General features: G+C 42.9%; 3 protein-coding genes across 4 annotated transcripts in view; 2 read left to right on the top strand and 1 right to left on the bottom strand.

Moving 5' to 3' along the window:
• LOC124661295 (nuclear pore complex protein NUP85-like) overlaps window positions 1-1,408 on the top strand; it is an 8,111-nt gene extending 6,703 nt beyond the window's left edge. Inside the window, exons 14-18 of one of the 2 annotated variants that reach the window (XM_047199162.1) lie at window positions 1-146; window positions 286-356; window positions 438-525; window positions 682-738; window positions 883-1,408. In XM_047199162.1, coding sequence (XP_047055118.1) covers window positions 1-146; window positions 286-356; window positions 438-525; window positions 682-738; window positions 883-1,080 — 560 coding nt within the window. In that variant the 3' untranslated portion in view covers window positions 1,081-1,408. Of the gene's footprint in view, window positions 147-285; window positions 357-437; window positions 526-681; window positions 739-882 lie in introns of those variants that run through there. The other variant, XM_047199161.1, reaches the window with a different exon arrangement.
• Window positions 1,409-1,943: 535 nt separating this feature from the next.
• LOC124661632 (dolichyl-diphosphooligosaccharide--protein glycosyltransferase subunit STT3A-like) lies at window positions 1,944-8,423 on the top strand. The gene is made up of 23 exons (XM_047199506.1): window positions 1,944-2,072; window positions 2,159-2,221; window positions 2,699-2,754; window positions 2,831-2,902; window positions 2,979-3,084; window positions 3,161-3,211; window positions 4,519-4,614; window positions 4,704-4,763; window positions 4,843-4,956; window positions 5,043-5,129; window positions 5,268-5,371; window positions 5,522-5,617; window positions 5,920-6,040; window positions 6,130-6,210; window positions 6,291-6,419; window positions 6,511-6,756; window positions 6,832-6,975; window positions 7,055-7,241; window positions 7,334-7,431; window positions 7,597-7,676; window positions 7,760-7,847; window positions 7,934-8,020; window positions 8,103-8,423. The coding sequence occupies exons 1-23, from the start codon at window positions 1,944-1,946 to the stop codon at window positions 8,157-8,159; spliced, it is 2,352 nt and encodes a 783-aa protein (XP_047055462.1). The 3' UTR covers window positions 8,160-8,423.
• Window positions 8,424-11,602: 3,179 nt separating this feature from the next.
• LOC124663087 (BTB/POZ and MATH domain-containing protein 2-like) lies at window positions 11,603-12,748 on the bottom strand. Its single transcript, XM_047200833.1, has one exon. It carries the CDS (start codon window positions 12,746-12,748, stop codon window positions 11,603-11,605), a length of 1,146 nt encoding a protein of 381 aa, XP_047056789.1.
• Window positions 12,749-14,554: the final 1,806 nt, after the last annotated feature.

Below are 14,554 nucleotides of genomic sequence, written 5' to 3' on the forward strand. Positions count from 1 at the left end.
TTGCAGGCATTTATCATTGGAAGCATGGTAGAAAAGGAACTGGGGTTTACTGGTTCCAGCAAGCACATGATAAAGTACGACTTGATAGAATTGCTCAACAGTTGTTTGAACGCATTGGGAAGTCAGTCACAGATGACAATTTTAAGGTGCCAAATTATTTCATTTTTTCTCCCCTACAATTAGTTTTGTGTTCAGTATTAGCCAAGTAAAATTGATTATGATATTGAGTCAATTTAGCAATGATATTATCTGTGACAGTATCTAATAGTGTTCTTGCATGGTCAGCAATGGGAAGGGTTGCTCGAGTTACTAGGTTCTGACATTGGTAGTGCAGGTGGTCTTGAATTCCTTCACAGGTATTTTTTTTCCTTTTTATCAATTTTTTTCTTCTCTCCACAACAGTGTCACGCATGAGCTTAACATATGCTTTTGCACAGGTACCGGGATTTCAAGAGGTCCCTTCAACAGGCACTAGAAGGAAGGACTGGTGAGGCTGCTCGGCAGACAGTGGAGTTTCTTATACAGGTAAAATGTACACACCAGCTAAGTTCCTGCAGTTCAATACTACAATTTGTGACCACTGGTAGAAGATATGTAAACAGGGACACCAAGGGTCGCTGTCTCCAGGTTTATGATCTCTGGCATTATTTATTTGCTTATATACATGTAATATTTTTGCAGCTAATGAGAAATCCTTCCACACCACAACGTTTCTGGCTACCCCTTCTACATGATTCAGTAAGCCATTCACGATCAGTAGTTTGGATCTTCATTCAGCAAAGTAGCTCAGCAAAATCATATTTCTCCATCTTATATTAATACGAATTAACCTTTGAGATGTTTGGTGTTTTGATTCCATTTTTGCCGCCATCGTTTCTGCAGGTGAGGCTGCTTAACTGCAAACCCTGCCCTTTGTTGAATGTTACTGAGACGACCTTGTTACTCAACAAGCTACAAGAACTGTCAATGGCGAAGTTACGTCCTGACTTCTGCACTAATCACCTACCAAGCCATGCACTGAGCTCCGTCAGGTTGGCTTTGGCATCAAATCTTGCCCGCGCCATTCTTGAAGAACCTTGAGTTCTGGTTGTATTTGGCGGAGCATCAGCTACAGTCTGTTGGACGGTCCGAATGTTGGTGCTCGGCAGTTGCATTATTAGGCTATATGTGTTTTTGTTGTTGAGAAAAGGTTTAACTCTAGGTGAGCGGTTCTGCCATAGATTGTACCATGCATTGTTTTTAGCTTTAGTGATCCCAGCTGTTGCCTTCTTTTCCGAAATGAGGCTTGTAACTGTATTATGGGTGAAAAAACACTGGGATGGCGTTACTTGAATCCTACATTGCAGTTACTTCTGACATGCCCAATGAACTTGAAAAGAAAATGATACCTGAACGACTTGGTCCTATACCTGAATGGCTTGTAGATGTTTCAGTATTTGGCTAATGGCCTGAATTCTAACCTTCTGTACAAGGGTATGCCCATTGGTTTTCGCAAGAGTCCCATCCCATGTCTATTCCTATGTTCAATTTCGCAAGAGTTCTCACTATTTTGTTGTGCTTAAATTCACGTCCTCAACCATCCTATATGCACAACTCAGAAGTTGCCGTTTTGAGTTTTGTCGGATCCAGAAAATTTCAACCATGTCACTGGACTGGAAGGTGCTACTAGACGTTCTAAGCTTCAGTGCAACTTCTTTGGTGATCTTCTACAAACTTGTAGTCAGCATATTATCCATATTCTGATCGGCGTTTTCTAAAATGACAGTGTATTCGATCTGGAAATGAACTGCCCCAAATCGCTCGACGCTTTAGCCGTACCTCAGTGCTCCAGTTCAGTCAGGGTACTAGCATGGGCAAAACGGTAGCAAGTTCGACAAATTTCGAAGCCAGGGCACCAATACCAGCAAACAAACACTTCACTGCTCTAGATCCGCTGAGCAGCAATGGCGGAGGTCGAGGCCTCCACGGCGGCCAGCGGCGACGACCGGCTCCGGAAGGCCTCCGGCGGCGTGCTGTGTGCTTTCACGCTCCTCCTTATCGGCGTCCTCGCCTTCTCGATCCGCCTCTTCTCCGTAAGATCCATTCCTCTGGATCCTAGCGCGAATTACATTCCGAACGCTGTGCATTCCTCACATGCCCGTTTGGCGGTGTGCCGCAGGTGGTCAAGTACGAGAGCGTGATCCACGAGTTCGATCCCTACTTCAACTACCGCGTCACCCAGGTTTGTTCCCGCCGCGCCATTGTTGCTGCCGCTCACTGTTCTTTGCGAAGGGGCCTGTGAGGCTGTGAAAGCATGTGCAGTTTCAGTTCACAGCGTAGCATTGCTATTCTGTTCGAACTGTCTTGGGATTAGAGACATCTGAGTTCCGGAAATCACGGTTCTAGGAAGGTGGATAGGTTTGTTCTAAGTCAAATCGTATTTAAAGAAATCTTTCAATATCTGCAACGCCAACTCTATATATAATATGTAAATTATTCTATAGTGAATCTAATAAAAGTAAATGGGTGTTGTAGACGTTGATATATTTTTCCTATAAACTTGTTCAAACTTGAAGCAGTTTGACCGAGGACAAACCTATAACTTCAATTATTTTGGAACGAAGAGACTAGTACTTAGCATATTGTGTCTTGGTGTTTCCAAAGCATATGGTTACACATTATCTGTTTTATCCATTATGTGTCCTTCCATTTGTTCCAGTTTTTGTCAAAGAGTGGAATCTACGAGTTTTGGAACTGGTTTGATGACCGAACATGGTATGATTGCTTGGACACATGAATCGTTCATAACACGTTATGTATGCCCGCTGTTTCTTACAGCTATTTGCGTTAGGTACCCCCTTGGACGTGTAATTGGCGGCACTGTCTATCCTGGTTTGACACTGACGGCTGGCACAATGTGGTGGTATGTAGAATAATTCATAAAACATAGAGCAAATTGCCGGATAGTTTCGAAAGACTCAAGTGTTTGGTTGCTATAGGTTGCTAAACTCCATTAACATCCCATTGTCGGTGGAGACCGTCTGCGTGTTCACTGCCCCGATTTTTTCGGCAAATGCTTCCTGGGCAACTTATCTGCTGACAAAGGTTGTTTTCTGGATCTTACACCAGTTCTGCAACCACAGTAAGTTGTTTTTTAGTAACTATGTAATTTCCCTTCCAGGAAGCAAAGGGCCATGGGGCTGGTTTAATGGCTGCAACTATCTTAGCAATGGTATGATCTGTTTCTTTCTGTATTTTCTTTCATGGATGGACTACTCAGTTTTACTATGAGAAAATTAAGTTTCTTTATATGCTTACCTGATTTATGTTTCTGATTTCGTACTTGCATCTTGATAATTTGCTGTGTATTCAATGGAAAAATGTAGGCTAGGTCTGGTCTTCCATTCATTTGTAGGTAAACTAGAGAATGGTGATAATTTCATGAGGTGTATTTCTGCTGACTTTGTAAAAATTGCTTCCATATCTCCAGCTGTATCAGCTACTTTTTGCAATTCTCTTTCTTCAATCTTCCTAGCTGAATAACTTGTTTTCATTCCAGTCCCTTATTTGGTGGGTTATCCTCAGTAACCTATGTTCTAGAACAGTTCTCAACTCAGCTGGTCAATGTTTAGGGCTCCTTTGATTCATAGGATAGGAAAAACATAGGAATAGGATAAGCGGGTTGGGATGTCATGCCCATTTGAATCCTATGGGAAGATGGATTGTGTTTGATTGTAGCAAAGGAATTTTTCCATGAGGTATGACGTAATGCTTTTTTCCTATAGGATTTACAGTACAAGATTCCTATAGGATTAGTTCCTATAGGATGTATTCTATGAATCAAACAACTTGTATAGGAAAATTTCCCAAAGGATCCAAATCCTAAACAATTCCTTTACAAATCCTATAAATCAAAGGAGCCCTTAGGAGTTGAATTTGGTCTTTCCAAACAAAGGACATTATCTTTGGCCCTCTGGTTTGTGCTCTGGCCCATTTCATGTCCGGTCATCCAAATTTTCCATTTATCCAAAGAAGCCATGTGTAACTGACAAGATTCATTTCCTGCGTGCCAAAAACTTGAAAAGTCAGATAGATCTTACAATTGTTTAATCAGAAGAGCCAGTATGGAACTAAAACTGATAACCGAGCAACCGAAACAGAGCTGTCAATAAGTCTAGTTCTTAAAATGGCCTCGGGAAATCTGAAAATTAGGGACCAGAGCCCAACGCTGGGAACCAAAATCCTTTTGAATTGTAGAGGTTGAAATTTCCTGTCACCGGCAATCCTAATATTTCGCAAGATAAAGGAAAAATAAAATTCTAGTATGTTTTAATGGTCATTGCTTTTATGGGTTAGTTGAGATCTGCAACATGAGGCTGGCTTTCCATCTTTTTGTATATGCCTACCTACTATTACTGGTTCTAGAAATAAAAGGTTCTAAAAAAGATACTAATAGTATCACTTCCTTAGATCCTACCTTTTCAATAGCACTTGATCGAAAGCTTACTTATTTTTTTGTGATATCCTCCAACTATGCAGGTTCCCTCATACATTTCAAGATCTGTCGCAGGCAGCTACGATAATGAAGCTGTAGCCATATTTGCTTTAATATTTACATTTTATCTATATGTAAAGGTTAGGTTCTCAAAGTCCTTCAAATTTTAGGCCTGGTTCCTCTCCCCCCTTCTGTTTGTGCATTTAATATAATATAAAATGGCTCGCAGACGCTAAACACGGGATCACTCTTTTATGCAACGCTTAATGCTCTTTCCTACTTTTACATGGTAAGTTTTTCGTCGACAATCTTTGAATTTCTACAAATGCAGCGAATTCTTCAAATTACATTGCAATTCCACTTTTCAGGTCTGTTCCTGGGGGGGCTACACATTCATCATCAACCTTATCCCAATGCATGTTCTCTTGTGTATTATAACTGGTCGTTACTCTTCACGACTTTACATTGCTTATGCTCCCCTTGTAAGTCCATAAATCTAGTGCCTTATGAATTGCTTATGCGCAAATGAACAACATGAATTCTTGTCATAACAATTAGCACCACACAGGTTGTACTGGGAACACTTCTGGCAGCGTTGGTGCCTGTGGTTGGTTTTAATGCAGTATTGACATCGGAGCACTTTGCATCATTCCTGGTACACCAACTAATTATCTGCCTAAGCATCTGTTTCTTTTTTCCCTTAACTGTTCCGATTCACCCAATTTTTGTATGTCTGTTAGAAAAATGGCTAATCGCTTTCTCTTTGTCTCTGAAAATGATGTTTGAATTCCAGGTGTTTATAATCCTCCATGTGGTTGCTCTAGTATATTTCATCAAAGGGCTTTTAACTCCTCGTCTGTTCAAAGTGGCCATGACATTTGTACTAACAGTTGGTTTGTAAGTTTCTGATGTCAAAACCAGCTAAAGTGCATAAAAGATGTGTTAGACTTGCTAGTGGTTCATAAATTGACAGAAGAAACATTTGTTCCTCATAAGTCCAAACAAACCAGATGGTCTGTGCACATTCTAATATCAAAGATTCTGCAGAGCCCTTTGTTTCGCGGCAGTAGCGATACTTGTTGCATTGGTGGCATCTAGCCCAACAAAAGGTTGGAGTGGGCGCAGTTTGAGTCTACTTGACCCGTAAGTTCTCATCAAAATTTCTTTGGCGCTACACTTGTTCTTGTTTTTTGTTTCATTAATAACTGAGCCCTGACTCTGATCAACAATAAACAGGACGGAATTTAAATTAGAACTAGCTTACCTATGGATTAAAATTTGCTAAAGAGATGTACTTCTTTCAAGATTTTCGCTTAGTGATACTTTGAATTTTTTATGTATGCGGAGCGGACATAATTTGGATTCCTGTTCTGATAAGTTCATGCTTCTTCCTTTTCTGTCTAAGATAATGCATTGAATTCTCTTGCTTTATTCCATTCTGACAGAACCTATGCAAGCAAGTACATCCCTATCATTGCTAGCGTGAGCGAACATCAACCACCCACCTGGCCGTCTTACTTTATGGATATCAATGTGCTAGCCTTCTTAGTTCCTGCTGGCATCATAGTAAGCATTCATGTTTTATTGGAAAAATGAAGTTTAGTTAGTTTTTTAGCATGGTTAATTAATTTATCAGTTGACAACACAATTTGCAGTCATGCTTCTTACCTTTATCCGATGCAAGCTCATTTTTGGTTCTGTACTTGGTAACTTCAGTGTATTTCTCTGGGGTAATGGTAAGTATTCATTGCGAATGACAGTTACAGTATTGTACCATTTTATTTATCAGTTGACAGTGATGTTAGTCCAATGTTAGGTACGACTTATGCTTGTCCTTGCCCCTGCTGCATGCATTCTGTCTGGGATTGCTCTATCAGAAGCTTTTAACGTCCTCACACGATCAATGAAATTTCAGCGTCCAAGATCAGATGATGGCCTTCCTGCTGTATGATATATTTCTTCATTGTTACTTTTCTTATCCAGATTTAGTTTCTGCATAGGGTTTACTGATGTATTTGTGTCTTGTCAAATGTAAGGCAGAGGATATTATTACTCCAGGGACTTCCAGTACTGCAGCGACTATCGTAAAAAGTGGGAATATAACAAAAGAAAAAACAGAAAATGTTTCAAAGGGAAGACCATCGAAGAAGAATCGGAAGGAGAAAGAATGGGTGGGCAGTTCTCCTGTTAGGCCTGACATGGAGGAGAAACTTTGTGTACTGCCTGCTGAAGCATCGGCCATGGGTATACTGTTCCTCATCATACTTTGTGGACTTTATGTGGTAAGACTTCTGTTCTCACTGGAAGTGGGCTTATCGTTAGAGCAAGGCTTTTAGTTAATGATGCCATTTGTGCAGGTCCACTGTGTATGGGCAGCTGCAGAAGCATACTCTGCACCCTCGATTGTGCTGACATCTCGTTCACATGAAGGGTTGCATGTTTTTGATGATTTCCGTGAATCTTATGCGTGGCTGCGCCATAACACAGAAGTAGACGATAAGGTATGCTTTCAAAATTATTCTTATCACTTGAATTGCATCATTATTATTTCTGATACTGAGATGGTACTGATTGCTGTAGGTTGCATCATGGTGGGACTATGGTTATCAGACAACTGCAATGGCCAACAGGACTGTGATTGTAGACAATAATACCTGGAATAACACACACATAGCGACAGTTGGGACAGCAATGTCATCCCCAGAAAAGGCAGCATGGGAGATCTTCAATTCCTTAGATGTCAAATATGTGCTTGTTGTCTTTGGAGGTTAATAGCGTTTGGACTTGTAGAAATAATGATGTTTTAAACAGGTACTTTGTGAATCCAGACCCCCTAACACCTGCTGATTTCTTTTTCAGGGCTTATTGGGTACCCAAGCGATGATATTAATAAGTTCCTCTGGATGGTTCGAATTGGAGGTGGTGAATTCCCTCACATTAAGGAAGAGGATTACCTTGTGAGTTATGAACTTGCCTTTTGCAACTCATTGCGCATATCATTTGGTAGAATGTGGTAGCGAACTCAGAAAAATAATGTGCAGTCTAGTTACTTGTGAAAGAAAAGCATTGTCAACTATGTGAAATTTTGAACTTCTGAATTAAATGTTATACTATTTCTATAGAGGGATGGCAACTACCGTGTTGATGCTCAGGGCACTCCAACGATGCTGAATTGTCTCATGTACAAGCTTTGTTATTACAGGTATGTCAATTCAAAGGAAGTTAGCATACCATACTCAAGTAACACAATTATGGATTTTTTTATTCGTTCTTCTTTGCATCTAGATTTGTTGAGACTGATGGTAAGGGATTTGATAGAGCGAGAAGATATGAAATAGGAAGGAAACATTTTAAACTGACCCATTTTGAGGAGGTACAATCATTTGGAAGTCATAATCCCCCTCACAGCTTTGCTTGACTGCACCTGCAACGTGTTCATGTACATTTTGCTTAATGCAGGTTTTTACAACCCACAACTGGATGGTTAGGATTTACAAACTGAAACCGCAAAAGAACAGGATCCGAGGAAAATTGAAACTGAAATCCGTAAGTTAGACAACACTGCAGTTTGCCTACAATCATGTACCTTTGAATCTTGAACATATATTTCCTTGCTTCTTGACTGCAGAGTTCAAAAGCAAGCTCAATGCGCAAAGGGGCTGGCAAGAAGAACCCATGGCAATAGTCGAATAGAGATCAACATAGACGGTGTTGCGGTTAACAGTAGCTCACTCTTACGTCTGAAAAACCACACAAACTCACTATTCGGCTTGCCCAAGGTGCCAAATTTTTTTTGAGAATACACTCGTTATCTGTGCCAGTGAATTTTGCTTATAGGTTCTGTAGTGCAAGGATGAGAGTTTTATCCCAGCTGTAGGAGATTCCATTTGCTGTCTAGCTATTGAGCGAGGACCGCATGAACAGTAGAAATTTAGAATGATGTCGACGAGTAAAGCATCGAAGAAAGTTGAACAACTTACGTACTGTATTTACTTACTGCAGGTTCACCAGTGCATGTTACTAGCTCGATATATATTTCAGTTTACCGTAAGGATCTCCGAGTTTGATTGACTAGTAACATATACCATTAATCCAATGTGGTTAGTTGCGACCTAGTGCTGAGATCTGTCATTACTGCTTTTATTGACTATCAGTGCATTATGATCACCCATGGCTTGTATATAGGCTGCCCATAAGAGGAACTTTATTGCTCATGGACAACTTTTGCAACACATTATACTAGGTAAAGCTACTCCCTCCTATCCAAATTACTGACAAGTAATTTGGATCGGAGGGAGTAGTTTTTTTTAAAAAAAAAACAGGGCCTGTGTCCGGAACTCCAGATCTCCCCATCTCCCAGCTCCTCCCGCTTCCATCGTGGCCAGATTTGGATGTGGAGCTCCTCGAGCTTATTCTTGGCGGAGGGAAAGGAGGGACTGCTGTTCACCACCGGCTTCATCCACCGGAGCACCGCAAGCAGAAGCAACACTACCTGCAATGTGGCTGCTGTAAGAATTCAGTTTTCTGCCAACTTCCATGGAATACTTTGAACAATGAATACCACAGGAAAAACATGCTTAACGTTGGAGCTTGACTGCTGCATGTTTCGAGGCTAGCATGATCAATCACTTCGCTAGCTAGGCAGGCTCAAGGTAGCGGTCAACGAAGCTGCAATTAGCCATGGTGAGGCTTTGTGTTGGCTCACGAAACCAGCGCCTGGCTTGACTCAGTTTTTGGCATGCACGGTTCCAACGGTTCGAGCTGTACCAGTAAAGCATGCTCAGCTGGTTCTGCACGCTACCATTCATCTCAAGGCAGCTAGCTAGTTTAGCGGAAGTGCCTACTTAGCACACTGACTAGGTAGGTAGAAATTTACACAGTTGTTCAGCTCGAAAATTCAGCATGACATTTGCTCCTTTTCAAACATTCAGATAACACAAGTAATATACCTCAAAACATAGTACTAAAGTGCACACGGCACACACACTCATGTCATTCAATCATACAATCATTCTCAACCAGATGTATAATCAAACAGAAATGCCACAGTACGGAACCATCGCCGCAATAACCTACATAGTAAAACATATCTGAGTCAATTATATGTTTTACTATGTAGGTACATGCGTATTTAAACAAACCCGAGTCAATTAATATGGAAAAGAGAAAGTACTAAACAAAGACATTATTGTCGTTGGTGATTCACATGGAACCACACCAATGGACAACAAATGAACCAAATGTTGTTCATAAAGTTTGGCGGAATATTAACTACCAAGCTCCTCGGTAACTTGTGACCAAGCAGAAAACCGGATGGTGCTTGGTCACAGTGGGGTTTCCAGAGGCAGAGGGAGTGGCTCTTGAATCTAAAGAGTTTAAAAAAGAATCACACAAGTGACTGTTGATCTGTCAGGTTCGACAGTCAAGTTCAGTTAACAGGAAAAGGTTAAACGTTAGTGACGTTAAGATAAAAATAGGGGCCCACCGGACCAACGTCCAGGTGCTTATCTCGTACGTGAATTTTTCCCTATGCGCCCTGATCCGGGGCACCAAAACCAACTCGATGGTTTGGTCCTTGTCGTCTGCGCCATATAAAAAGGGGGGGGGGGGGAGGAGCCTGGCTGCATTCTGATTCACCAGGTTCACGATCAGCTCTCTGCTCTCCCCACAACCCCATAAGCCCTACCGATCTAGGGAAGCGCAGAAGCAACGGGAAGACCAGCCTACACCCCAGCGGTGCCAGAGAGTGCCGCTGGAGACCGGAGGGGATCAGGAGGATCTCCAGATCATCTACCTCACCCACAGCCTCTCTGCTTCACGCCTGCAACGAGCAGGCGACGATGACAACTCCGGCAATGTGTAATGCCTCTCTAAATCTCTCTGTTTCATGTGCAATAGGTGTTCTACATGCTGCTTTTCACGATCTGATGGTTCACACTAGGTTTTAGACCTAACAGTGACAACTCAAATAAAATGTCAAGAAATTTTAAAAAATAGAAACCAATTTTTACCATTGGTAAAGTGCAAACTCAAGGCCATCAAGTTGTGGATATGATGACTTCCACGCTCCCAATTTCATATCTGAACGGAACTGATAAACAACAACTGCTGAAATATATCATACAGTGTCGTGGAGGCCGGCCTTCTACCTGACCCAACAGAAACTACATCCCAGGTATTCTAAGAATTTCCTGCCAGCACACACATCAGCGAAACAACATCAATCAGCAAAGAAACTTGTGTGTGTGTGTGTGTGTGTAATTGCTTTATGATCACTCTCGCGTCCTACTAAACTCTTTGGCAACAAATAGTGCAACGACTTCGTGAAATATAAAACGAAAGTTGCAGAACAAAGTTCAGAACCCAACGTAAAGATCAATAGAAACCAGGAATTTGAAAACCAATTTAATCATGGGCTGTATAATTGTGCAAACTCAAGACAATCAAGTTGTGCGCATGCATGCTCCCCTCTCTCACGACCATGAGAGGCATACTATTCTAAACTGTTTTTTTTTTGGCTTCATGCTAGCATACGCAGTACTTTAGCACACCGATCAATTAATTGATTAATAACCTAGAAAATAATTGCATTACTAATTTGTGTGAGTAGAATGTACATCAAAATAGAACGGAGGGTGTAACTACAGAACTTTCGATCGTCCAACAGAAGACAAAACTAGCTGCTATCAGGATTCACGTAACATAAGAAGTAGTTGCGTAGATTGAAATGTAACATAAGGTTTTTAACAAGTTGCTGAAGAAGCACATTTATATTTATTATTTCACGGCAACGCGCGAGCACTTAGCTAGTTAATCTATATTCTAGCTTTTAGTCAAGAAAACCCTAGAAAAAAAGAGGGATAATGCTCTCTCTATTGAATGATTAGAATTGGTTGTTCACCTATCTAAATAGTACTAATATAATTGCATTACTAGTTTGTGTGAGTAGAATGTACATCAAAGTAGAACGGAGGGTGTAACTACAGAACTTCCGATCGTCCAACGGAAGACAAAACTAGCTGCTATCAGGATTCACGTCAGCCCATCCTAAGAATCTGCAATGTAATTATACCCTACTAGACGAACAAACACGTATAGGTACCGTGCATATATGCATGCACAAGAACTTTAGTTAGCGGCCTGTTGTTGGCTTGTCGACGGAGCCGCCGTGACACCCATGATCCTCCTCGTTGTGTGATTTGCGCCGACGACGCGGGACAGTAATCTCCGTATAATCTCTAAATTCGCTAGTAGGCTTCTGCGCTCCTTGAAGTTCTTGCACGCCTGCTCGAGCTCCTTGCACGAGTACGCCTCGGCGTACTCCTCGATCGTGTCCACGGTGGAGTTCGTGATGAAGTCGCCTAGTCTGATCGCGCACATCATCTTCAACCTGTCCATGAGGTAGTAGTCGGCGGCCTCGAACAGCCGCAGCGTAGCCTCGTACCGCTCCTTCACACTCTTGTCGGTTAGGGTAGTCGGGAGCTCGTCGTTGTAGATGAAGTGGAGCACGCCACGGAACGCGTCGGCGCCGACCACGCCGCTGCCGACGTCGACGAGGTCAGACTCCCCGGCCTCGCGTCCATGGCCGTAGAGGAGACCTTCGAACCACGGCGACTGCGCGGCCACAACCATCCTGTGCGCCTCGAAGATCTCGCCGTCCACGTCGAACCGGACGTCGAAGGGGGCCTTCCCGCTGGCGAGGAACCTGATGGCGTTGTGGTCGTGGACCGACGCCGGCTGGTCCGGCATCTTAACGAGCCCCGGGCGGTCGACCGGGACGCTCCTGCGCCTCGCCTGGTGGATCGTGATGGTGCAGCGCACGGTGATGGAGTCGTTGTGCAGGACGGCGAGCGCGGCGGACTCGAGCTGGTTCCGGTCGATGTAGCGGCGGATGCCCCAGCTGTTGCAGAAGGTGTCGTACTTGCAGGCCCGGTCGGAGCGGCGCGTGTGACGGGCCTCACCGTTGGCGCCGAGGAGCTGAAAGGTGAACTCGGCGCGCACGGCGCAGAACTGCGGCTTGTAGAACGTCTGCGCGTAGAAGGCGATCCAGGCGCTGTCCGCCGCGCTGTAGCCGTCCGGGTAGAAGCGGATGTACCACTTGCGGCCGTCGATGGTGAAGTACTGCGAGATGATCGACTTGCCAATGCCAATGCCCTTGGTGCGGCTGTACTCTCGGATCGTGAACTCGTGCACGCCGCTCACCTTCGGCACATCGCTCACCGATCCCGTCACGGCGGTGGGGTCGCCGTCGGGCACAGAGGCGGCGGCTCCCATTATAGATCGGCAATCTAGCTAGGGTTTAGTTTGGTTGTTTGTTACACATCTTGTCGGATGATATATGAGGGGGTGCGCTCGATCGTTGGAATCTGACTTTATGTCTGTAAGCGTATCCGACTAGATCTTGAGATTATTTTTCTCATTGGCTTAGACAGGAGACAGGACGCCACATGTCTTCGTTAATCACGATCCCAGTATTATTGCTCGTGACTAAACGCGCCTCTCGTTTCGTTTGTGAACTCTATGCTGCTTGCGGCAGGCCCGTTCGTGCCCGGGTCTGGCTGCACCACACTGCCGAAGCACAACCACGATGACAAGTCACAACAACTATTTCAATCCCCATCAAGAAAAGAGAGGCGAACACTAGGAATCAACCGGCTCATACTTGCACTTAAGGGCTCGTTTGGTTGCAAAGGGCCCATAACCCAGGGAACTACTCCCCCCACGCCAATTTTCCTGTGCGCTCGGGAACCACAGGTTGCCCATCCAGCTCGGGAACATCAAGGTTTGCCGTTTGGACAGAACTAGCAGGGAACGGACGGGAATGAAAAGGAATATGCAAAATTCGAAAATAAGGCCTACATTCACATTAGAGTCAATTAATATGAATCGGAGGGAGTACGTTTTTTAACATGAAATTCGAAAATTCAGACATACAATTAATACAGAAATTTCAAGGAATACTCATAATTTGAAATACACAGCATATACAACCACAACAACATAAGCATACATCAATCTTTACATCTCCAGGCAGAATTAATTAAAAAGGTAGAAAGTCTAGCAGCAAATCTTACAAAAAGAAAGATCTTGCGGCAATAATTAATACATGTCAATTATCTAAATTGCACCAACCAGATAGCATCAATTAAACTAGAGTAACATAGAAGTGTTTAACATGAAATCCAAGAAAACAGTTCGCCGGGGACATGTCCATGAACTTTTTTGCATGGCCTTCTTCTACTCCTCCCCCGGTAGATCATCCCTGTCTTCAAAATATATTGAAAACAAATATTGCCTCTGCTAAAATAATCCGCAAGCTAAATATCCGAAGAATTGGGTCCTTTGTATTGAGAAAAATCTCTCGATTGAGCTGGCATTTGAAAAGCCGCAGCGCCTTTGACTTCTCTGCAATGGGAAGTTCCTCTTCCTCCATTGTTTCTAGTGCCGCCACACAACTGGCAATGGTGAACTGGTCTTTTTTGCTTTGGTTCCTTCATTTCTTCGACAAATGTCTTTCCTTCATAGAGTGAAGCCAATATAGGGAACAACAAAAAAGGCTTTCCTTCATACCTCTTCACCCTTGGATAGTCCTATGAAAAAGCATGGTCAGCATCAATATGTTGCATAAAACAAAAGCTGCATTGGAAGCAAAACTAAGAAGAGTTCATCGTCATCTCCCTCTTCTTGCAACATGAACTTCCTAATGCTATCCATTCTAAAATCCATCACTAGCAAGTCGACTGCAATGTATAAAAGCATGTAATAAATCAGCAACCTTGTTTCAGTTTAGCACTTGTTAGCATGAACAGTGTGTTAATTTGATCATATACCCATACTAATGCAGGTAGCAGTAGTGTTTTAGTTTAGCACTTGTTGATTATTACACCCAATCAGCAAAGGCAGGGCATATCATACGACTACTAGTACAGTCTACTAGCATCTCCCGTTTCTAGCTAAACTACTATTCCTATTCTATGAACAGACCAGATACAATAAGCACCAGCGATACAAGAATCTAATCTACAAGTAATTACATTTTTACTGTTGGACAAACAGATTTCTGCGGTGAAATTGCCGAGG

Source organism: Lolium rigidum, chromosome 6 (genome assembly GCF_022539505.1).
Source record: "Lolium rigidum isolate FL_2022 chromosome 6, APGP_CSIRO_Lrig_0.1, whole genome shotgun sequence".
Taxonomy (NCBI): domain Eukaryota; kingdom Viridiplantae; phylum Streptophyta; class Magnoliopsida; order Poales; family Poaceae; genus Lolium; species Lolium rigidum.